A 25,288-nucleotide genomic window follows, 5' to 3' on the forward strand; every position below is an offset into this window, starting at 1 on the left:
TGCAGGAGCCTCCGCCGCCGCCGTCTCCTTTAAGAGCAGCCTGCGAGCTGTATATCCCGCGCCGGAAGCGGAGGAGCGCGTCGGGTTCAGCCTCTCCGAGAAGGTCCCTTTCCCTGTGCCTGGTTCGCGACGGAGAGGAAAAGGGAGAGGAGACCAGCAGCTGCCGCCGCTGCACACTGTGAGCGGCTCCTGGTTATGGGGAGAGCGCCGGGCTGGACCCGCTGTCAAGGCCGTGAGTAGATCCACATTCCCTTGGAAATGCATACAGCGCGCTGGAACGAAAGATCTCTTCGCTTCTGGCAATCCGCTGATCCCTCTTTTCCCTAGGCGCTGTGATCCATTTTGCACCATCACCATCCACCCGCCGCCTTTCCCTGTGCTTCTTGTTTTGTGGAACCTGCCGTATATCCCCTTCCGACGTTTACTCGGCCTGCCCTTCCTAGTAATGGTGGCGGCAAAATACGGGGGAATCTCCGTATTCCCAGAGTTTATCGCTTAAGGCTTATTTTTAAGTCCCTTTCCCAGGAGAGCCAACACAGACACCCCGCCCCCTCCAAATGTGTTGCACTCTCTTCATTTCAGGGCACGCAGTGCCGATTCGGGTTTGCTTTCCATTGAGGGAGCTGAACATGGATCGTGGTGTTATAAAAGCTAACTAAAAATATCCTTTGTTTTGATGTAGTGTACCATAAACGATACCCTCTGTGTAAAAAGTAGTAGTCAATAGTGCCCTCCCTTATTCTTTTAATACTTGCCTGGAAGCCGGCTTGCTGTTTTTGACTTATTTTCAAAGACATGTAGCCTTTGCCACTACACTACACTACACTCATTGCTCCCACTCCAAGCACAAGCTTTTGTTAAAGAAGGCAGAGATAAGTAAGCATATAATCTGTTCAGCTTTTGGCAAGTAGTGGCAGGCTCCCATCTTCCCAGAGGAACAGGAAACTGGCTTATTTGGAATCAGATCATCCAGATCAGCACACTGGTAGTTTCTTTCCAGGGTTTCGGAGTGGAGTCTCTCCCAAACCTATCTGGAGACCCCAGGAACAGAACCTGGGACCTTCTGAATGCAAAACACATGGGAGCTACAGCCCCTCCCCGCTCCTTGCTAGCATTGGGAAAGGTTTTAGCCATATCATAGAGTTTGAAGAGGACCTCAAAATTCATCTAGTCAGGCCTTCTGCTAATATAGGAAATCTGCTGCTCATGGGTGGCCGTCCAGCCTCTTACAAAGGAGAGTGTACCACTTTCTTAGGTGGTCTCTTCTGGTGTTGAAGAACTTGTGCAGTTGGGAAGTTTCCCCTAAGAGTCAAAATCTGCTTATGAGTTATGTGTAACAGCTTTCATGTATTTGATTAATCCACTGGTCAATGTAGTGAGGAGATGTTGCAAGAAACTAGAGGTATCAAGATGGTCATGTGTGAGAAAATATGTCACCTCCAACACACACCCTTGCTATCCTTAGATGTTGTGCCATCCAAGTCTCTGCCCTGTCCACCTGCAGGAAGGATCTCTGATGATCTGCATCCTATTATCTTGCCATGACCAAAACTGTGCCCCATGAGCTGGTTCACATGTAACGCTAAACCAAATCACGACTTGGCACAAATCGGAGGGTCCCTGGTTGGAGAGGGGATTGCTGCAAACAAAGCCCAAGGTTTAGCTTAGAGTGTTGCCCTCACCTGCGTCCATGCATCGTCTTGCTCCTGGCAAGCCTTGGCTTGTGGCTTGTCTTAAGTGAAACAAACCATGATCCCAGGTTTGGACAACATGCTAGGCCAAACCACAGTTTGGCTCACACCAGTGCAGCAACAGCAGGATGGGAGGAGGAGCAAAGCAGCAACAATAGACTTTTTTGGAAACCCCGCCACCACATGCTGAACATAGTTTGACAGTGTTAAGTGGGAACCAGCTCATTGCAGCTCTAAAGACCATCTAAGTGGGACTTGGACATGCAGTAGGACCACTGGTGCTCCACTTGGCCCTTTCCTTCCAGTGGCCCATCATTCCTCTACCCCATGGCTCCCTAACAAAGGAAGACTTCCTTCTATGACTGCTCCTTGCCAAACTATGACATTTTGATAGCTTCCAAGTGATGTAACAGAATAAATTATGTAAATGAAAAACATAATGCACACTTGCATTTTCATTTAATTATGGAGCAGATATTGTGCTGCCTTGACATAGAGGTGGACCTTCGTAGAAGGCAGGCCTGTTTAGGGAGGCTTTTAATGTTTAATAGATTATTGCATTTTAATGTTCTGTTGGAAGCTGGCCAGAGTGGCTGGGGTATAAATAATAAATTATTATTATTATTATTATTCACACCTTTGGAGCCTGATTTTACTCCTTCAACTTCTTCTGCTTTCTTTGCCCTGCCAGGTCTTGTTGGTGGTAGAATGCAACTCAGGGAAGCCAGATGCTGAGCGCTGCCTCATGTAGGTGTCCAGTTCCATCCGTTTTGCCCTACTATGATGGATGAGTGGAAGCCCAACCCACTAGCCAATCCGCGGAAGAAACGCAGCTGGTACCTGGCCTGGAAGTACAAGCTGACAAATCAGAGGGCGCTGAGGAGGCTCTGTCAGGTGAGCGAGCAGGTCCCTTGGACTCTTTGTTCTGCTCTGCTTGCTGGAGCAATGTGCTGCATCATGTGCAATTAGGGTTGGTATTATTATTAATGGAAGACTGTTGACTTTAAATGCTTTTGGGTGATGCGCTTGAGGAAACCTACGAGTGGAGTGAAGAAGATAAAGTGAAACTTTATGGGTACCAAAGTATATCTCTGCATTGTTTCTATGAAAAGGACAGGATCCTGTGGCATTTTGAAAGCTAGCTGCTTTTATTGTAGCATGAGCTCTTGCTTACAAAAGCTTACGATTTGTATTGGTCAGTAAAGTGCCATGGGATAATAATAATAATAATATTTATTATTTGTACCCCGCCCATCTGGCTGGATTTCCCCAGCCACTCTCTGTTGATTAGCTTGTAGCAGACAAGCACAATTACCCTTGACCACCCTTCAGCAAATGGAAAGGGAGGTGCACTCCCTCCCTCCCCCATCTAGCTATACCTATACCTATAAACCAGTGGATTTACAGTGATGTTGATAAAAGTTTTTTTTTCAAGCTGTCAATTTTCAAGCGGCACTGAATGGGTTTCAGTTAAATGCTGCTACAGAAGGAGGAATGGAAAGAGTAGCTTCCAGAGACAGATCTTCATACTGGATCATGTCTCTTTGCAATGTTTCTATTTTATTTCTTCCCCCACATATTTTTTTACATGCACTGATTTGCTCCCTGTTCTCTGTAGCGCAGCTTTTTCAAGAGATCTGTTTATGCAACAGAAGGTTGCTACTAAGTTGCCCCCCCCCAAGGGACAATCTTGTGACAATTTGAGGAAGAAAATATTTTTGCAAATTTTTATATACTGAGACATAGAAGCCGAAGTGAAAGGTGGCAAGAGTTACAGCAAGGACAGTAAACAAAGGGGTGGGGGTGGGGGAATAAGCCTGAAGGAAAGAAGCTGATAATATCTAGGGAGATGCTGAGGGTCAAGGCTACCTGAAAGGGGTTTGTGGTGCATATGGAAGTTTTGAATGCCTTTTCAGTGCTACTTCTTTATATGTTGTTGTTAAGCATTGAAAGCACAGCCCTTGCTTCCTAACCACAGGTGACTAAGGATGGGTTGGGGTTGAATGGTGAAAGAAATGCATTCTGTCGAGTCTCCAAAATACTAAGTGAGAACTGCAACAAAATATTGCAGCACGGAATACTCCAGCCATAGTTGCTTCCATGATATTCCACTCCATTCCCCACCCCATAAGTCAGTCAGTATTCTGTAGCCACTGAACATGGTCAATCTTAACTGGGCTTTCTTGCAGGGCTCCCGCTTAATTTTTCTTTCTAAATAATTTTTGAACTTCTGCAAACGGTAGGCTGTCCTCAAGCCTGTTCACACCTCCCTTCTTGTGCACAGATAGTGCAATTTTGCATATCTAGGAATCCACACTTGAAGAATGAGCTCAGTATTATAAGCTTATAATAGTCAATGTCTATGGCAACTTATATAAGCAAGACAGACGTGTCTGCCCCAAAGGAGCTTACAATCTAAACTTGAAAAGGTAGGAAAGGACTGGAGAAAATAGTGTGGAGGGGGGATATAAATATGAGCAAATGGAGGTCACCCATATTTTCAGGAATTTCCCCCCTGTATTATTATTTTTCCTCAAAATGTTTCCTGAATTCATTTGTTTACTAAATACAAGTAAAATAAGCATGCTAACATATATACCCTCTAGTCTAGGGCATCAGAAAATTATCAAATTCGCTGAGGAATTGTTTTTTGGAAGACGCACATCATAAAACATGCTAAAATTGGGGGTAAGGATTAAGGGGCCAAACTACAGGCCACATGGGAAGTATGGACTTTGAAGAGGCATTTGAAGAGAGAGAGTGACTTAGCACTGCACGCATGTTTGGCAATGGAGAGCAATGACTTCAAAAACACTTACGAAGAATATCTGAAATATCTGAAGAAGTGTGCATGCACACGAAAGCTCATACCAAGAACAAACTTAGTTGGTCTCTAAGGTGCTACTGGGAAAAAAAAATATTTTATTTTGTTTTGACTATGGCAGACCAACACAGCTACCCACCCCTGTAACTGAAATTTTCAAGTGTTCTTGTTTCAAGAATTGCGCAACCTTCCAGCAGCCTTCAAGAAATGTGACATTGCAATAGGCAGAGAGGCATAGCAAATGTGTTCCAATATCTTGTCTGGATCCCATGTCTCAAAACAGCAAGCTTAATACAAAGCTGTCAGTGTTGAGGGGAAAGCTGACACCTTAATTGCACACAGACAGGGCTCTTCAAGTTCGGGTTCCCATAGAAACCCATGTTGCCCTGTATTCCTGCATCATCGGGGGATTGTTCATCATGGCACCTGCTGTGGCAATAGGCAATGCTCTGTCAACCACAGTTCCATAACAGCATAATGGAGGCAGTGGTGTTGTGCCTCCTCAAAGGGATATCTAAAACTTGAAGGACCTGTCTCTGACTTGAACAATCTGAGTCTTGGTATGGGAAAGTTCTGAAAACATTGTGGTGTGTCCTAAAGGGGATTAGATTAGAAGAGTTAGAGGCTACGTAAGCATCTGAATAATGGGCCTTGTGGTTAGTGTGTCTTCTGGAATGTTTTACCTGTAAGGAAAGAGACAGCTGAAATTCTGCACTTCTAAGAGACACTAAAACTTGCAGCTATGGCAACCTCAGTTTCCATAAGTTAAATAATATTTGCAAATGAGGCTGTGCTGAATACACTTAAATCTTACTGCCTGCCATTTGCTCTAGAGGATCACTGGAGCAGATTGGGGTGGTGGTGGTGCAGAGACTGCAGAAGAGGGGAGAGGAATGGGAAGTCCCATTCATACAAGCTAACATCTGTTGCACAAAGCAAAGTTTATTTGCAAAAACTTGTGTGGCAAATGCTGCATAGCTCTGAGAACCTTTTCCAGGCCTAGGGGTTCTCTTTTCTGTCCTCTCCCTTTGGAGAGTTGGAGTCCTACAGCAGTGTTTTTCAACCACTGTTCTGCGGCACACTAGTGTGCCGCGAGATGTTGCCTGGTGTGCCGTGGGAAAAATTGAAAAATTCAAGAGAATTACTTTATATATAGTCAATATAGGCACAGAGTTAAATTTTTTAACGTTTTCTAATGGTGGTGTGCCTCGTGATTTTTTTCATGAAACAAGTGTGCCTTTGCCCAAAAAAGGTTGAAAAACACTGTCCTACAGCATCTGGAGGTTCCCCATTCTTGATTTGGGCTTTATCTTTGTGAATATATAATTATTAACCATTTCTTACGGATATATCCCATATTATTTCATAAATCAGCTTTCCAAGTTGTGCAACCTTTTGTTTCAGGGGCTACACATTTTATCTTTTTAAAATACAGTGGTGCCTCGCAAGACGAAATTAATTTGTTCTGCGAGTTCTGTCGTCTAGCGAAAATTTTGTCTTGCGAAGCACCAACGGGGGAAGCGCGGTTTGACGGGGGGGGGAACCGCGAAAATTTTTCATCTTGCGAGTCGCGCCCATAGGGAAATTCATCTTGCGAGTCACCCTTTCGTTAGCGAATGCCTTTCATCTAGCGAGTTTTTCGTCTAGCGAGGTATTCGTCTTGCGGGGTACCACTGTAATTAGTATTCCTTGAATATTTTCTTGAGTTACAAGACAAATAAAAAAGGGAAAGTACATATAGCATCTCCACTTTCAATTCATAGTATTCTTTACAGTTCATTTACATTCGGTATGAGACACTAATGTCATAGACATCTTGCAGTTGGGGGAAAAGAAAGGAGAGGAAGAGGAAGGGGGGAGATGGGGGCATTATTTTTTCATTCTATTGCATAGTGTTAGTGTAGGCATTTATATCATCATCATCATCATCACAGGGGTAGGTTCTTTATTTTACACATTTATTCCTATTCATTGGCATTGCAACCGCTTTGCAACAATTTGTGGGGACACAGTGGGTCCAGATTCCTTCCAAGCAGCTGGTTTTCACTGACCTGAAATCTGATGTCACTTATGTCAATCTAATGTCAACAGCAAGTCAGCTTGATATTGGAGAATGGCCATCTGATATTAAATACAGATCGTTGTACGACAGCGCTGCTACACCCTGGGCTAGAAAGCTAAAAACTGCCTGTAATGACAATGGATAGTTTTCAACAACACCCATTTAAGAGGCGCCAGATGTTGGGGGTTGGGAGTGTTTGTTTTTTAATTCTGCTTAAAATGCCTTGCAAAGAGAATGTTCGTTCATAATGATCTAGCAATTCATTGTTACTTGGTGCCCTCTGGCTTATCTTCCTAGCTCTGTGGGCTAAACCGGGATTGAGAATTGTAGTAACAATAGCTATTTTTCTTGGATCAGAGTGAAGAGACCGCAATTGCTAAGGAAGGCTAGCAGACAAATGTTTCTGCAACAATCAGAATGTCATAACAGGGTTTTTTCTGCTATGTATTTTGTAGGTAACATTTGAAATCCTCCTTGCGGCATGCCACTTGGCCTTGGACTCTGCTGAATGCAGTTTATTTAAAGAATTGTGTGCCACTTGACAATATTGCCATTATCAAATGTTGGAAGGCATGCAGTATCTGTCCCATGATAATTGACTCCAAGCTGATTTCCATCTCCAAATGCCAGCAACTCAGTTCTAAGGAATTTAAATAATGTCTGGTTACTTTCTGGAGAAAACCGAATATATTTGCACCTTTATGCATGGGAAAGGGAATGTGTGGTTATGGGTGATAAGCTTTAACAAGGTAGGAGGCCCCCCATTGCCATGTAAGGCCCTGTAAAATTTTGCTGGGGAAAACAACTCCTTTTAGATGTGAATGGAAGTAGCAAGTAGAGGTAGAGGTGAAAGGTACGTCAAAATAATTCAAGAGCTATGGTTCTGCTCTTTAGCCAACACTACATCTTTGCCTTCATGCCCTGCTATGCAGGAGATACTCTTCAAGACAGAAGGACTTCTAAGGCATCAGATTAGTAATACTTATGGTCTAATGTTATTGCTTTGCAGATGGGGGCTGTTCTTTTTTTGCTAGTGACCGTGATTGTGAATATAAAGCTGATATTGGACACTAGAAGAGCAGCCAATGAAGAGGAGGAATCTTCTCAGGATTATGGTGTGTATGGAGTGTTGTGTCTAGGTGATAGCAGTAGAATGTCCTTTACAGCAGAGGTCAAGCTGGTATCTCCCCTGCTCAGCATGCCATAGCATGTTAAATCTCCTGGCTAATGGGCAGCATGCAACATTCCTCGCTGCAATAGTGTTGTTCGCGGTCTGCTGCAGCTTTGCACGAAAAGTCCTTTAAAGTGTATTCTTCAGCTGGTTTGGAGAGAGAGAAAAGAAATTCCATAGAGAAAGGTGTATAGATGTAAGAGCTTAATGACAGCTTCCAGTTATTCAGATCCATCCAAGGAGACCTCTAAGAACCTCATCCGCATGGTCAAAGCAGACACTTGGAGCATTTCTGTTAGATAATGAAACCTTTACATGGAAGGAGAGAAATATTCAAAGGACATCAAGTGGGAGGCTGCCACTAAATATCTAGTTTCCCTGAACTTGGGGATGAAAACATATGTCGTATTATGCTCCTCTTGGAATCTAGATCTTTGGATTATATTTTCTGGGAATGAGTTGATTGTGGGGGTTTTTTTAACCAGAGTTTATAAGTAGCTTGAAGTAAATGGTTTGTTCCCCCTCCCTAGATGAAGGCTTGCAGAACCCAGAGATCCCTCGACGACCTGTCAACAGCAGGAAGGTTCTGGATATTGAGGTGTACTCCAGCCGCTCCAAAGTCTATGTGGCAGTGGATGGAACGACGGTGAGGGACTCCGCTGCAGCTATAAGGGGAGATGCAATAAATGGGGAAACTGGAAGTTCTCATATGCATGGCTTCAGAGCAAAGCAAAGCACCTTATGAAACAGAGAGGCTTGTTACACTTTGCAGCACAATCCCACATGTTGAAGATGGGGAAACTGTGCTCCTCCAGATGTTGGTGGACTATAAATTCCATCACCCCTAACCATTGGCCATGGTGGATGCAGCTGATGGGAGCCGGAATCCAGCAACATCTGGAGAGCTGAATGTTCCCCCATCCCTGCTGTATGTGTTTACTTGGAAGTAAATGCCACTGTGTTTAAGAGGGCTTACTCCTTGGTGCGTGGATTTAAGATTACGGTGCTTACTTAGTATTTCTTTCTACCAGGGCAGGGAACTAATGGCTGATGGTGGACTCAGGCGCCCTTCAGCCCCAGCCACTGTGAGGCACAGTGGAAGTTGTAGTCCAACCTCTGGATTATGGGAGGTGCAGTCCAACATTAAGTTAACCATCTCTGTTTTTGTAACCACCAACCACCATCATCTGATGGGGCATTTGCACCTCAGCTTTCAAGTTCTTCAGTGTAAAGCTTACTGTATCTCTTGTCTACACTTTGGGTGGTTTTCCTTAAGCAAGAAATGTGGTGGTAAACACTCAATTCTGTGGGGCCACAGGACTTCGGTAACTAGTGGGGGACATTCCTGGAAGAAAGCTTATTTGTGCCAAAAGGGTGTGGTGGCAGCTAGAGGGATGAAGTATTATTATAGTTTCTTTTATCATAGTACAGGTTTTGGAAGATGAAGCCCGGGAGCAAGGCAGAGGCATCCACGTGATTGTGTTGAATCAGGCTACAGTAAGTGATTAAGACTTGCTGAAAGAAGCTACTTTTGCATCTCAGAAGCCAGGTGTATTTACAATTGTGCGGAAGTGACTGGTTAACTGTAGAGAAGTCGCTGAAACTAGAAATAGCTCTGATTCCATCATTGATTCTGGAGCCTGCTCTTCTAGATTTTGGACCCAAATCCCACCCATTCTGCTTATCACTGGTGGCATCCTAGCAGGCAACAGCATGACAGCAATCTGCGACAGACGCCTGCAAGCCACCTGTCTCTTTAACAACCCCGTAACGCCCCGTGTGGCGCTACACTTGGGCACCATGGGGATATCCAGAACGGCAGCTGCCTCTCCACCCTCTGCCACTGCTTGGCAGACTTTCACCCAAGGAGCAGGGGTTGTTGGGAAAGCCAGGCTCAGTTGCCAAGGAGCCTTCCCAGATGCTCAGCCCTTGTTAGCCCCGTCACCGTGCCAGGTGCTGCTTCCAGCCCTGTGGCTTGCTTTAAAGATAAATAAAATGGTGCATAAAGATACAGCACTCATGTTGGTGTGAGATAAAGACCAGCCTGTTTGCTCAGACACTAGAGGATGCCAACGTTAAGTCTGCTGCTGCAATGGGAAGCTGCGAGTGGCTCCGTGGAGGACTTGTTCTACTTGCTCTTTCTTTTTTAACCAACATAATTTTAACATAATGGCAACCCACCCGGGAATCCTATGATGAAATGTATGTGAAAAAAATATACTTTAAAGTGTGCGTATATAGTCCCACCATGTGTTTATATAGAACATCAGGAAGATGCACATTGGCTTCAGTTTTTGGCTGACTCTGTTTGCAAAGAAGCAGCTGGTTGTGTTTAAAACTCTTGTTGTTATTAGTGGATCTCAGCAGTTGAGCAGGACTCATCCATCCACTGATGCCACGATCTAATCTGCTTCTCTGTGTGAATGCTTAATAGGGTCATGTGATGGCGAAGAGAGTCTTCGACACCTACTCTCCACATGAGGACGAAGCCATGGTCCTCTTCCTTAACATGGTAGCTAGAGGCCGCATTCTTATCTTCACAATTAAGGTAGGTGTGGAGGCTGGAGTTTTGGTTCTCTCTCTCTCTCTCTCTCTTTCCCTTCTCCGTAGAGATAAAAAGTGTGGATGTGCTCAGTAGCTTTTTATTTTTTTTTCAAAGTCAGGTGAAATGAAACGCTTCTAAATATTCAGAGTAGGCAAACTTGGACTAATTTTAACTTTGCAGCTACTGATTTATTTACTTTCCTGTGGCTAACATAGTATGGATTTCTATTTTATGCAGTTGCTGTACACTTACTAATGTGAATGGTATTGTTTCATATTCTGTTTACTTAATGGGTGACCTGCTGGGTGGTTCACCCAGAGCAACAAAAAACTAAAGAAAGTCTAAGGCTTAAATTTATTTCTTGATGAAATAATTAGGATTGTATCTTAATCAGAGTACTCTCACTGAAAATAATGGGCCTAAGATAGTTGTGCCCATTAATTTCAGTGGGCCTTCTCTGAGTAGGACTAGTGTTCAATGCAACCTCTTATTCACAAGATAGTGCTCTGCAGATGTTCTTGAGCCAAATGATTAAGTGACTGTGGTGGTACCTGCTAACTTGTTCTCATCTGAGAAAACAAATGCGCAATGGGTTGCTGGAGTTGGCTCCACCTTATGGTTGCATCCCTGTTGCTCCTTATAAATCAGGAGGCAACAAAGGGGGAAAGGAGATAACACTAGAGGTTGGCCTAGCTGCCAACATCTGTCTTGGGTGGCTGAACTAACTAGTTCCAATTGCAGAACCCATCCTTATTGATATTCTTGTCTGGAGAAAGCTAAGCACTGCTGTTATTCTTGCAGCACCCATTTATGGATACACTATTTTTAACTAAAATGGTAAAGTGGTGCTGAGAAAAGGCTCTAAAACTCTGGAAATTTATCAAGCACAGATTTTTTTTTACCTTACTTTTTTAAAAAAGTGACATTAGTTGTGCCTCTGTGACCAACTCAGAAGGAAAAGAGTTGTGTCAGGCTGAAAATAGATGTTTATTACAAAAAAATAGAGGGGAACCCCTATGTAATAACAGCCTGGCTTTTCTTCCATTTTTTTCAGGATGAGGGCTCCTTCCACCTTAAAGAAACAGCAAAGAATCTCCTGAAGAGCTTAGGGAGTCAGATTGCAGCTTCCCTCAACTGGAGGGACACATGGACATTTGTGGGGAAGAAAGGAGGTCAGAATCTGGTTTTTTTCTGACCCAAATCTACATGGGAGAATGTGAGAAAGGAGTTCCTTCTTCTACACCACATGTCTCCATTCCTCCAGTGCCACTTGGTCACCCTAGATGGGTGTTTAGCTAATCCTGCCTTGAGCAGTGGTCCCAATGGGGCACAGAAAGAGGGCAGGCTTGGCTTGATTTCCTTGCTGAGGGTCATGGATCTTGCATAGAAATGGGGAATGTGTGTCCTTCCAGACCTAGTGGGCTCCATCCCACCATCGGCCATGCTAGCTACGGCTTTGGGGAGCTGGGAGTTGAACAGCCTGTGGAGGTCCGAAGGTTCCTTACCTGTTCTTCAAGATGCATGTTGTTGCAGCAGCGGCAGCCTAGTGCCAGGCTTGTACAAGCAGAGAGTGGTAATTGTATCCTGCAGACCCTGACATGCTTTCTTCTCTCTAGGTGAGGTTTATGGTGAAAAACATGCCAAGTCCCCGGTGCTTTCCTCTTGGGGAGAGCCTGTCTTGCTGAAGACTGAAGTCCAGCTAACTTCTGTGGAAGGTATGGCCTGCTGGTTCTTCATCGCCATTTCCTGAGCATCTTCTTAAGGGTGGAGTTGCAGAGGCAAAGGCTGGGATGACCCAGTAAGGCCACCCAGTGACACCATCCATTTAAAGGGTTCTTTGCCCCTCCTCTAAAGAATCCGTAGTGAGAACCTGGTAGAGGCTTGTCTAGCCCAGAATTCTCTTTGTGACTCAAAATAACCCTCCTCGTTGTACTCTCAGATGCCGAATGCCACTGGCCTGACACGGAGCTCAACCGGCGGAGGAAGCGGTTCTGCAGTAAGGTGGAAGGGTATGGCAGTGTATGCAGCTGCAAGGACCCCACACCTATAGAGTTCAATCCGGATCCAGTGAGTAAGCCTGAGCGAGAGCCCCCTTCTTCCCCAACCTCTTCCAGGAATGGAAGTTGATGAGGAAGCACAAAGGCCTTCCTGTGATCTCCTTAACTAAGCAGCCAGCTGAGAGCTCTGTAAGACTATGGGTGGAAGTCCCCAAGTGACCTGTGAAGACTCTCAAATATGTAAAGGCCTACTGCCCATCATGCTCCGCCCAGTTCTCAGCCACTTCTTCTGCATTATTTCTAATTCTCAAAGCGATATCTCTCAGTTCTTTTTGCTTGCATTCCTGCGCCTTAAATCCAGTTCTGCTGGATCTTTCAGCGGCCTTTGATACCATCAACCATGACATCCTTCTGGACTGTCTATAGAGGAGCTGGAGGCACTGTTATACAGTGGTTCTGCTCCTTCCTCCTGGGGTGTGTCCAGAAAGTGGTGTTGGGGGATGAGTTGGCTCTCACTTGTGCCTCAGGGTTCCATCCTCTCCCCCATGCTTTTTTAACATCTGTATCAGGGACAGCCAGCTTCCAAGAGACTGCAATCTACTCATACAATTAAAAACTGGAAGTGATCTACCCCATTTTGGGGGGCTCCAGGGCAAAGTTGTTGAGCCTTTTTAGGGGAGGGGAAACCCGTTTTGGGGGGGAACAGGGCAAAGGATAAATTAATCCTCTCACCAAGAGATCGCTTCTGAAACAGTCAGCCTTGCAGTGAGAGCTCCGTCTTTCATACTGCCGATCGAGGGGGTGGGGCCGGATGGAGGAGCCAGCAATCGACCAAAACCTCCCAGGGATCAACCAGTAGATCTTGATTGACCTGTTGGACATCCCTGATCTATAAGAAGCTGCATCAGGGGGCTTGGGCTGGGTGTTCATCAGTATGTGGATGATACCCAGCTCTACCTCTCTTTTAAATCAGAACCAGTGAAGGCGGTGAATGTCCTGTGGTTGGAGGATGGATGGTGGCTAACAGATTGAGGTTGAATTGGGAAATTTTTTAATGTCTAATGTTTTACAATTTTTTATGTGCTGTATGCTGCCCAGAGCGGCTGGAGAGACTCAGCCAGATGGGATATAAATAATAAAATTATTACTATTATTATGAGAGCCAAAAATTAATCCAAGTTGTGAGAATCTCTTCCCAGTTCTAGGCTGCTTAATTTATAACATGGATTTCAAGAGCAAATGGGTATATATATATTTTGGAAACAGTTGAAGGGTACCTGGCTGATGGAAGTGCTTTGTTTGTACTTACCACTGGCATGTCGTAAGAAAATCTGTGCTATGCTAACTTAGTTTACCCTTATAAATGTTCCAGAACAAGAAATTATATGGGTGTGAATAGGAAGAGGGAATGGGTTTGGGGAACAATTTGTGCTTTTCCTCTGAAACATCTGCTTTAAGGATCTTTCTTCCACTTTTAGCTCAAAGACAACAAAGTTTTTGATGTGCCCGTTGCTGTCATTGCAGGAAACAGACCTAACTACCTGTACAGGTGAGTTGAGACTGACTTGGGCCCATTGGCAGGGCACTTGTCTGGGGTTTCTAAGTACTGCAGTCGGAAACTGAAAATTCAGCTTCAGCCCTTGCACATTTATTGATAAGTGTAGGAACCTCAAGGACAGGTTGTTGGGCTTGGAATGTGGGAGCCTTGGTGTGTTGCAATTAGGGTTGAGTAAATGCACAGGCAGGATAACAGGGACAAGCAAACTAGCTCCACCCCCTCTCTGCCACTGTTCCCATCACCCTCCAGCTTGTGGAAGGTGATTATCTGACACAAGGAAATGTCTGTACTCATGGAGGATCCCTGTTCATATTTAGAGCCCTGATGTTCACCAGCTATACTGCTTTAGAATAGTGGTTCTGCCTCAGTGTCTCCCCGCAGGCAGAAAACTAGCAGATGGGGAGAAATATTCCAGCTAGGTTTCTATGTGCAAGACTTTGGAGATGGGGAGGCATGCCCTCCTGCTGTGCAACATTTACTCTTGTTTATATTAAATCATTTGTTTCTCTAAATCATACAGCAGGAAAGATAATTAAAGAATAAAAAATTGTCCCTCTTTCCCATAGGATGCTGCGATCGCTGCTGTCAGCACAAGGAGTCAATCCTCAGATGATAACAGTCTTCATTGATGGATATTATGAGGTGAGTCCCTTCTTCCATCATCAAGAACTTTGCATCCTTTCTGATCACAGAATAATGTGCTTTTAAAAATCCCTTAGGGCTTACCCAGGAATTGCGCTTGCACCTTCTATATCCACCTATCGACAAAATATCCCGTCTCGTTCTGTTGAGGTGCTACTGCTGATTTGCTGAGATCTTCCTTTCCCCTTCAGGCCCTACCACTTGAGAGAAGCAAGTGTCTCTTCTATCCTCTCTGCCCCGCTCCCAATGAGAAAGGCAAAATGCAGCTGTGGAGCATCAAGTTGTTGTTTGGGCTGCCTTTTAAAGCTTCTTCTGAAACCCCAGCTGCTCTGGAATGCAGCAGCCAAATTAAAATATGAAGTGTCTGCTTCATTTCGGGGCACAATTCACAGTGCTCACATTTAAAGCCCTAAATGACATAGGCCCCAAATATCTGAAAGACCGCCCCCTCCCCATAGACCCTCTTGGATATTAAGATAATAATAATAATAATAATAATAATAATAATAATAATAATAATAATAATAATAATTTTATTTATACCCCGCCCTTCCCAGCCAGAGAACCGGGCTCAGGGCGGCTAACATCAATTAAAATCACAACAAAAAACATAAAAACGATCAATTTAAAATAACAGATTAAAATACAAATTTAAAATTTAATTAAAACTGCAGGTCTCAATTTCAAAATAACCCACCAATAAAAGATGAAGCATAAATATTAAACAGATACCAACCCAAAGGCCAGGTGGAACAGCTCCGTCTTGCAGGCCCTGCGGAAAGATGGCAAATCCCGCAGGGCCCTGGTCTCCCGTGATAGGCTGTTCCACCAAGTCGGGGCCAATATTGAGAAGGCCCTGGCCCTAGTTGAGGCCAACCTAACGTCTTTGTTAAGCAGAGGGGGGCCCTTTTGGTCGTTCTGCCACCCTCTGAGAGCCAGTATGGTGTAGTGGTTAAGAGCGGTAGACTTGTAATCTGGGGAACCAGGTTCGTGTCTCCGCTCCTCCAACATTCAGCTGCTTGGTGACCTTGGGCTAGTCACACTTCTTTGAAGTCTCTCAGCCCCACTCACCTCACAGAGTGTTTGTTGTGGGGAGGAAGGGGAAGGAGAATGTTATCCGCTTTGAGACTCCTTCGGGTAGTGAAAAGCGGGATATCAAATCCAAACTCTTCTTCTTCTTCTCTTGCTGTAACCCATCCTGGGACCTTATGGCGAAAGATGGGTAAGAAAACTAATGAAAATAACTTGAGGTGCCAACTTTACCTGGCGAATAAGCTGCACCAGGAGTTCACTGGAACTTACTAGGGAGTAAATGACAGAAGAGTGCAGCCTTTACTGCACTTAAATCAGACAGCTTGAGGTAAGCTTTCACTTTAACTTCTTCCTGCTGCTTCTCGTGAATGCTGACCATAGACTCTGGCTTACTAAAAGCACTTGGGAAGCTTTCTTTCATTTCACCAGTTGGCTTCCTGTACCTTTGTGGTAGCATTATCTTATTGATCAGTCAGTCTTTGAAGCCTGTTGTGCTCCTCTTTAAGGAGTCAAAAATATGTCTAGCCATGCTTGCCTTGCCTTGATAAAAAGGAACCAGGGTTGTGGGAGTGTGAATCTCATATGTTTTCTTTTCCTTTCCAGGAGCCAATGGATGTGGTGGAACTATTTGGCCTGAAGGGAATCCAGCACACACCCATCAGCATTAAAAATGCCAGAGTCTCCCAGGTGAGGGACCCTTTTTTCTCTTCTCCCCTTGGAAGCCATGCCCATGCATTGGGGCAGCCATCTTGCTTGCCTACGAGCCCCATTACAAATGTGATTGCCCTGAATAACCATGCTTGGCAACTGAAGCAACTGCACCACACAGAACCTTTAGCTCAAGCGTACCAGTCTTTGTTCTCCAGCAATGTGCCTGTGTCTGGGACTGAGCTTAAAAAACCAACCTGGTGTGATTCCAGATGAAAGTTGCATGAAACTCCTGCTGCTATGCCTAAGTGTAATAGAGGTGACCTGCTCTCTGGCTGAGGTTACCACCCTAGATGGACCACACTGGTCAGGCAGGGGTTGAGATATATGATTTCTGTAAAGTAGTATTTCAGTAGCAAGTCCAAGGAACTGATCTGAATCAGTCGAGTTCTGAATAGTGTTGTAACAGATGGCATCGTTTCCCTCTCACAGCACTACAAGGCCAGCTTGACAGCAACATTCAACTTGCACCCGGTATGTGATCTTCCTCAACCTCCACCACGTTTCCCCACTTACCCCTTCTGAGTGTGACTTAGAAAATTCTACCTTTGATTCTCCGCTTGTATGCAATCACTGGGGAGGATATTCTGTCCTGAATAAATGATTCTAATGATCACCTGTTGTAGAACATGACGTAGCAGAGGCTTTTGTAGTTGAGCATGCAGTTAACAAACATGCACAGTGACATAACTGTCTCTTATATAGTGCTTGTGGAGGGGGTGGTACCTTCATGCACTGATCAAGTTGACATAGTTCTGAAACTGAACTGTTGCTGGGACCACCTGGTCCCCCAAAATTCCTGCATCCCCTGGGTGAGAATGTTGCTTCTGAACTTTGGGTCTCATTGGCCTTGCTCACCACCTTCACTTTTCTCTCTTTGTGCTCCACCTTTTTTGTAGGATGCCAAATTTGCCGTGGTTCTAGAAGAGGACTTGGACATCTCCATTGACTTCTTCAGGTATTATCTGAACCCATCAATGAGCCCTAGCTGGGTCCTGATGTCTTTGCTCATTCTGACCAAAGTCACTTTGGGTCAACTTGTTGCATGACTTAGAGAACGCAACACCATTGTAAAGGGAGTATGAGATTGGTTTCACAAGCCAGCCCATCAGGAAGGAAACTAGATGTAATTCAGACCAACCCTTTATGTCAACCTCTCCAGAAATGTGTGCATTAGATTAAAAGGGTAAGGTATAAAATAAATAAAACCCTTGTGGTCATACTTAGTATTTACTCAGATCAATCCATTTGCGCCGCTGGATTTGACCCCTTTGCCTGACTTGCAAATCATGACTTTGCTCCATGTGTGATATTTTTGTAAAAGAATGCCACTGACCTTAGGTTGATCAATGATAAAAAAACCTCTTTCATCAACCTGATTAAGGTTGGCGTAAACAATGTTTCTTCTAACTCTTTTTGAATTGTTTTCTTTTGGTGTATAGCTTCCTAAGCCAGTCCATCTATCTGCTGGAGGAAGACGACAGCTTGTACTGCATCTCTGCCTGGAATGACCAGGTGGGTCTTGCTTTTGATTCTTCGTTGCACTTTCCTGCCTCTTCCCTTTTTTTCTGTATCACCCTCCTGTGATCAACATACTTCTTCCTTCCCTCCCGCCACCTCAAATCAGGGTGAGGCGCTTCATGATATGCTCTTGTTACGGAAGTTTGCTTAGGTGCTTCTCTTTTTGGAAAATTAGGGATATGAGCACACAGCGGAGGACCCCTCACTCTTGTACCGTGTGGAGACCATGCCAGGCCTGGGATGGGTGTTGAGGAAGACTCTCTACAAGGATGAGTTGGAGCCCAAATGGCCAACACCAGAGAAGGTCAGTGTCCTCTCGGTTTGCCTTTCCTTGTAGAACAAGGCCTCCTCTTTCTATTGCCAAGTGGTTGCCCTTTACAGTAGCCATAAATACTAGCGGTATCCCTTCTTGAGAGCATCAGGGCTGTAGGCCTTCATTCTTTATCAGCATTTTTAAAGGGCAAGATATACTTGTTCACACCTTCTAACTTTTGGTATGGAAATAAAAGTAGAACGTCCCTAAAACGTTGTTACATTTTGGAAAGTTGAACAAATGGAGCAGGAAAATGGTCAGTACTGAGATGTTTGGAACCTAGACGACCTTCAAACCCCCTGACCATGTGACCAGGGACTCCCCCCAGAAGCCCTTTCTCACATTGGGCTCGACTACTTTGTGCTTTCTTCCCTCCAGCTCTGGGACTGGGACATGTGGATGCGGATGCCGGAGCAGCGGAAAGGCCGCGAATGCCTTATTCCGGACGTGTCGCGCTCCTACCATTTCGGCATCGTTGGCCTCAACATGAACGGCTACTTCCATGTGAGTGTGGCCCATACCAACCTGCACAGAGAAGCATCAGGCAATGTGTGCTTCTGCCTAGGGAACCCCCTTGCTGGCTGCCTTCTGCTTCCAGATCCACTGGTTGTGGTCTCTGCTAGCTTCCCCTTCTTTGTTCTTCTCAAGGAGGTCATGGCATGTGTGTTACTCGGTGAGAAGGACAGTTGGAGCACAGTCTGCATTTCCCCAGCTGCAGTTCAACCTTGGAGAAAGAAGCTGCTTCTTTTCATCTTCTGTGCATATTCACCTCCCATGCAGCTATGCCAGCATTTGTAGGCCATGAGAACTCAGCAAAAGCTTCATGTGCAGAGGAGGTCTGTCACAGGAACATAGGACTGATTCAGACCATGGGTCTATCCAGCTCAGTGTTGTCTACACTGATTGGCAGCAGCTTTCCAGGGATCCAGGCAGGGGGTGTTCCCATTCCTGCTTGGAAATGCCAGGGATTGAACCATGTGCTCTACCACTGAGCGATGACTCCCATCCTTAGAACCAAATGGGAGAAGGCTGAGCCTTCATGCCTAGCTTGGCAGCCTCAAGAGAATTCAGGGGTAGCCACTTTCAAGAAACAGAGTGTAGGGCTCGTTCATCTTTCATCTGAGCCAGTGCAGCAGTTCCATACGAGTCCTGTTCTGATGTTGAAAGCACAGAACTATCATCACGTGGGGCATGAGAGGAGGTTGCTCCCTCTGCCCATCACTCTCTGCATCTTTGGGAGGATGTCTGCAGCAGGACCGTCTGCCAGGACACAGGGGCTGTCCCAGCAAGCGGGAACCCTGAGAGCTCGGGGTTTCATCTCATAGGGACCACCTGCTTGGCTTTGGGAGGCTTCTCTGCTGCAGACAGCCTCCCAAGCCTGTGGACAATGCTGGGGAGGGGAGACTGCGCCTGGCCCTGCTCTGTGATAATTGTGTGTCCTAAATGCCCACATAGGGAAAATTGCTTGTGCCCAAATAACTTCTCCTGAAAGTCAATTCATGGAAAATAATGGAACCTCAGTTAGTCAGTGTGATGACTCTACTCTGAGTAGGTCTAGCATTGGATACAACTCTGTGTTCTTATGTCAATTTGTATGCCAGCTCCCAAGTTGCCCGGCTAGTCCAGTGACCCAAAATGAACTAATTCCTCCTGTGGCCAGTGTGGTGTAGTGGTTAAGAGCGGTAGACTCGTAATCTGGTGAACCGGGTTCGTGTCCCCGCTCCTCCACATGCAGCTGCTGCTGGGTGACCTTGGGCTAGTCACACTTCTCTGAAGTCTCTCAGCCCCACTCACCTCACAGAGTGTTTGTTGTGGGGGAGGAAGGGGAAGGAGAATGTTAGCCGCTTTGAGACTCCTTTGGGTAGTGATAAAGCGGGATATCAAATCCAAACTCCTCCTCCTCCTCTTCTTCTTCTTCTTCTTCTTCTTCTTTTCACTTAACACAGCTGCATTTCAGGCTTTAAATACTCCCTGTGGCCATTCCCATGCAACAAATCATTTATGGATGGTTGTCTGCCATGGGGCAGTGTGTTTTTGATGTGGAGACTTATCATCTGTGCCCCTATGTATCAAGCTAGATTCCCTCCCAAGTGTGCTCCAGGGATATGTGGAAATAAGGGGTTATACGTACGTACATGAAAGGTGTCTTGATAACCCCTAAATATGTGTTTGCCTCTTGGTTTTTCTAGGAAGCCTATTTCAAAAAGCACAAGTTCAACACTGTCCCCAGCGTCCAAATAAAAAATGTGGAGAGGTGAGTGCAGTATATCCAGCCTCTGCGGAATGAGCCCTAATACACTCCGGGGCACCTGGGACTGACTTTCTGAGCCAGGCTTAGGGCTTCCTGGCTTATGCATCTCTCCAGCTGAGGCTCACTCTTTTACCTGAACCAGAATGCCCTAAAAGTTGATAATAACATATTGCCTCTTTTGTGGGTGTCCTTTAAAAATCATAGAGTGATAGTCAGCTAAGCTTTACTCAGAGTAGATTGATTGAAATCAATGAAGATTGCTAAGGTAGGCCTATTAGTTCCAATAGGTCTACTCTGAGTTAAATTTGATTGGCTATTACTTCTAGGAGATTAATACCAGCAGGAAGGTGGTTTCTTCATAAATAGAAAAAAAAACATTTACTTTCCTCTCCAGTTGTGTTTCCTGGGGTATACTATCTTCTTCCCCGTTTTCTAGTTTTTACTCCAACCCACGTTGGTGTTCCTACAACAGGGTCAATAAGCTGATGACTATCCTAGAATGACTTTCATAGTAGCAAAGGTGCACTGTGCAGTGGATTTACTAAGCAGGATGCTGACACCCAACAAACTGCCTCAAAGGTGTTAAGCATCAATATTTCTCTCCCTGCCCCCTCTGATTGACTGTCTTTATCTTTCCATCATCCAGCTTAAGGAAAGATGCATATGAAATTGAAATCCACCGGCTGCTCAGGTAACTTGAATGCTAGGAAATCGGACATGTGTTGATGGTAAAAGATGATAATTTGCAAAGCCTTAAAGAGAGAGAGAGAGAGAGTGTGTGTGTGTGTGTGTAGGAACTGTTTTACATTGGAGATGAATGCTTGTTTCTCTGTTGTTGGGGAGGGTATTATGTTTTTATTCAGTTTTACAGAAGCAAGCATCGGAATTATGCTGATATATCTATACAGCTCTTAGAGTTGTTTTGATCAATGGCAGACTGTGTCTGCTGTCGTTGCATGGATTGATTTTGCTAGCATGCCATGCCTACGAGAGAGGCGTTCTAGTGTCCCCATTTGTGGAAAGTGGGGCATCTTCTGCATGTTCTGCAGCATCAACTGTAAGAGGAGAAACAATAAGTGGTAGCCAGAAATTTTGCACAATTGGATCACAATGTTATCATTCAATCTCTGGAGTGGGTGGGTGGATTTTAACCAATGTCGTCATGAACTGAAATTATGAAGGGCTGGAAGCGTCCTATCTAATATGTGAAGGGGAAGGGCCCAAAAGAACTATGTAGTCACCTTAAATGTTTTGCCTGACATATGACTACAAAGCTTCAGCAATAGGGGCAATGTAAGCCCTTCCCACAAACTTACAGCCTTTTCCTTTTTACTTTTCCCCACAGACAAATTGTCACTTTAAAAAAATTGCTGGAAACCCCTGTGTGTGTTCATACATGTGTGTCTTATGGCTTTTATCTCTTCACTCTTTTGTCTGTCCTCACGGTCCCGGATTTATTTTAATTCCTCCTTCAGTGAGGCAGAAGTTCTGGATCACAGCAAGAACCCCTGTGAGGATTCCTTTGTACCCGACACTGAAGGGAAGATCTACGTTATGTACATTAAGATGGAGCAGGAGGCAGATTTCACCACCTGGACTCAGCTTGCAAAGGTAACTTCCAACTTTTTTCCCTGCCCAGCCTGTGACATAAGATGGACGGGGTGGGGTTTCTGTAGGCCTCTAAATCCAAAGCCAGCGCAGAAAGGGAATTGGAAGGCAGCCCAGTCGACTTAGATTCTGGAGCTTCCGTCACGTGGCTGATTCAACCTTGATGGCACGTTGCTTGTACAATTTCCTCTTTCCGCTGTCCTTAGTGCCTGCACATCTGGGATCTGGATGTCCGTGGGAACCATAAAGGACTGTGGCGCCTCTTCCGGAAGAAGAACCACTTCCTGGTAGTGGGAGTGCCTGCCTCTCCTTATTCGTAAGTTTCCTTTGTGGGTAGGGGAAACTCCCCCTGGTCCCCATGTTAGTGCCAGGCTGCTTAGTCAGGGCAGCTTTTCTCTGCATGTTTCTCCCAGAATTTCCTCAGCTTACCAGTCAAATCAGATCCTGCTCCCCAAGCAAGCTAGTTGAGCCTGTGCTGTCTCGCATGTTTTGAGAAAGCTTAGTTGGTTAGAGCATGGTGCTGATAACACCGAGGTTGCAGGTTCGATCCCTGTATTGGACAGCTGCATATTCCTGCATTGCAGGGGGTTGGACTAGATGATCCTCAGGGTCCCTTCCAATTCTGTAATTCTGTGTCTTCATAACTCGCTGCTGCTGCTGCTGCTGCTGCTGCTGCTGCTGCTGCTGCCGCCGCCTCCACCGCCGCCTGGCACTCAGAACAAGAATTGCAGGGGACTAGGCAAGAAGCAGAGACAACGCCATACTTTGCCACGGTTGCTTAGCAGTTCAGCTCCCTGGAAAGGTGGCCGTGTGCACCAGGTGGCTGCAGCAGGAAGGGCTGCGAGAATAGCTGACTCTGAGAGCCATCTTGGGAGACCATAGCAAGGTGACTGAGAAGGGATGGGAGGCAGCTTCCGAAGGTGGAGATAGATGGGGGGGGCGGTTATTGTGTGTTGTCATGAAGCAGACATGAAAAGCCAGAATTCCTCTCCAGGCAGTTATTAAGAGGAGAGGCTTTGACTCCGTGGCAGAGCACATGCTTTGCTCACAGACAATCCCCAGCATCTCCATCTATAGAAAGGATTGAGTCAGGCTTCCTCAACCTCAGCCCTCCAGATGTTTTTGGCCTACAACTCCCATGATCCCTAGCTAGCAGGACCAGTGTTCAGGGGTGATCGGAATTGTAGTCTCAAAACATCTGGAGGGCCGAGGAAACCTGGGTTAAGTGGAATGGGGGTGCCTGAAGCCTAGCAATGCTGCCTCCAGATGGACAACACTGGCCTAGATGGACAAATGGGCTTATCTGGTGCAAGGCAGCTTCTTATTTTCCTCTCTCCATGCTGTTCTCTCTGGTCCGAGACACTTCTTTAGCTCCCCCACCCCTTTCCCTTTTTTGTATCCAGCTCTTTTTTCTCCTCCTCCTCCTAGATCCAAGAAACCCTCCTCAGTGACCCCCATTTACATGGAGCCCCAAGCCAAGGATGAAGCAGTGGGAGCCGTAGGAGCCGGAGCGGAGCAAACTTGAAGCAGGGCTTGGGATTGTTGTCCGTGTTGCCTTCACAGCCTGCTGGGGAAAGGGGCTCAAGACGCCATGGAGCTTCGTAGGAGATTTGTGTGCCGCTTTCTCTGGAGGACTTGGGAAGAGGGGCAAAGACAATGGGGGGAGGGCTCTCCGCTGCCCCAAGGCAGCTGCTGAGTGTGAAAACGTTGCACTGGGAAGGCAGGAGCTGGAGCCTTTAATATTTTTCTAAGCCACTGCGACAATACAATTTTGCGGGGTGGGGAGGGGGTTGGTCGGTCTCATTTTTAACACTGACGCTTTACTAACGGTGGCTACCCTTTCCCCCAAATTGTGGGTTACGCCAGAAGGAGCTGTTTGGAAAGGTGATTGGTTCCCTTTTTTAGGGAGCTCTTCTCAGACCACTACTTCAGGATATATACATTTGTTATTATTATTTATTAACTCTGTGTGTTGGTCAACATCCTTCGAAAGGCAGCTATCCTGCTTATGTTTCTGGTGGTTTCCAATTTAGGGGGGATTGCGATGGGACTCTTAAGCCCTGGAAAGCATGTGGAGCCATTCATTCTCCAGGCAGAGGAACCATCCTGCACATGGCTTGGATTGGTGGCTACAGAGCAGGCAGTTCGCCTGAATTTGGAGACTGGCTTTTGTGCCAGAGGATGGAGAAGTAGGCCATGGCCTTCACCATCGGGACATAAGGACACAAACCACAAATGGAACTGCATGTATCGGTACTGTGGGCAACCCAACCTGGATGCTCAGGCCCAGAATTCCTTTCCTCCTGTCTCTGCTCCCAGTGGATTGTGATGCAAGAAGGGAAACATCAAAATCTCTGGCATTTTATCTACCTAGCAAGTTCTGGCTCTAACTGAGGCACCTCTTCTTGACTGAAAATGCTCAATAAGAGCCAGACTGGCAACATCAGGTAGAGGCCCAAGGCTGTGAGGCTGCTCTTCTGTACAATACCCACAGAAAAGAGCCAAGAAGTGGTGAAGGGGTGTGTGTGTGTATACAAAAAGTGCCTTGAGGGAGCATGTGCTGGCCTAGAAATCCTGCTCAGAAAGGGAGAGATGAAGTGAATGGATCAAGCCGAACCTCAATTATGTTTGCTCCATTGGAACAAAGCTGCTGTGAGCTCAAAGATCCAAATGCAGAAACACTTGTCCCGCCATTAGTCTGCAGCGTGGATGACCTGTGGCAATGACCACTGTTTGTACCACTAAGCAAGGTCAAGCCTACCATGGAAGCTCACTCCTGTCCTCCGTCCTGTGGAGCCGATAGGCTTTGTGTCCTACCCTGCTCAGTTCAAGCCAGTCTTGCTCTTTTTGAGGCATAGGTTGCTGAAGCATGTTGCTTGGAAAGGAGGAGCTCATAGGACCTTAAGGAAGTTCTGAAGAGGCTTCTTGGGGAAGTAGGTTCTTCAAGAGTCTGTGTTGGCTGGGCGGAGGTAACGGGGAAGGGAAAGGGCAGAAATTCAGGGACAAAGAGGGAATAGTGGTTTCCCTCTTCCACATCTGGTGCCTTATGAGGTGAGCGAAGTCCTTGGGGTCTAGAATGTAACTTTCTGTACAATGATTCAGTGAACAGCTAAAGGGAAGGGAGCACCACCTACGAGCAGATGGCCAGGTTCTAATTTAATGTAATCCTTTCCCTTCCATTTGGTGGTTAGGTGTCTTTTTGTTTTGTGTTTCCTCTTCTTTCTCCACACCACCAAGCTAACCATACATAGTTGATGCTGCCTGAGTCTTTAAGAAAACAAACAAATTAGGGTGTAGAGGACTAGAAAAGGGGAAAGATAGGCATTACACCATTTAAGATGTCCATAAGGCATCTGTGGCCTCCA

General features: G+C 45.7%; 1 protein-coding gene across 1 annotated transcript; it reads left to right on the forward strand.

The window, feature by feature from the left end:
• On the forward strand, positions 1–25,102 carry POMGNT1 (protein O-linked mannose N-acetylglucosaminyltransferase 1 (beta 1,2-)). The gene is made up of 22 exons (XM_033152241.1): positions 1–232; positions 2,383–2,585; positions 7,587–7,692; positions 8,279–8,394; positions 9,180–9,245; positions 10,183–10,296; positions 11,348–11,465; positions 11,910–12,008; positions 12,233–12,360; positions 13,769–13,839; positions 14,415–14,490; positions 16,126–16,209; positions 16,663–16,704; positions 17,130–17,188; positions 17,673–17,745; positions 17,927–18,055; positions 18,443–18,568; positions 20,254–20,318; positions 20,962–21,006; positions 21,791–21,926; positions 22,130–22,239; positions 23,352–25,102. Exons 2-22 carry the CDS (start codon positions 2,472–2,474, stop codon positions 23,446–23,448), a joined length of 1,974 nt encoding a protein of 657 aa, XP_033008132.1. The 5' UTR covers positions 1–232; positions 2,383–2,471; the 3' UTR covers positions 23,449–25,102.
• The last annotated feature ends 186 nt before the right edge of the window (positions 25,103–25,288 follow it).

The sequence above is a fragment of the Lacerta agilis genome, chromosome 6, assembly GCF_009819535.1.
Source record: "Lacerta agilis isolate rLacAgi1 chromosome 6, rLacAgi1.pri, whole genome shotgun sequence".
In the NCBI taxonomy this organism is placed as follows: Eukaryota; Metazoa; Chordata; class Lepidosauria; order Squamata; family Lacertidae; genus Lacerta; species Lacerta agilis.

What these genes read in the sequence shown, in the direction of transcription:
- POMGNT1 (XM_033152241.1), top strand. Translation starts at nt 2,472, where the DNA reads ATGATGGATGAGTGGAAGCCCAACCCACTAGCCAATCCGCGGAAGAAA. An exon ending in GGAATCTTCTCAGGATTATG is followed by an intron (nt 7,693 to 8,278) that starts GTGTGTATGGAG and finishes CCCCCTCCCTAG; the next exon opens with ATGAAGGCTTGCAGAACCCA. An exon ending in CCAGCTAACTTCTGTGGAAG is followed by an intron (nt 12,009 to 12,232) that starts GTATGGCCTGCT and finishes TTGTACTCTCAG; the next exon opens with ATGCCGAATGCCACTGGCCT.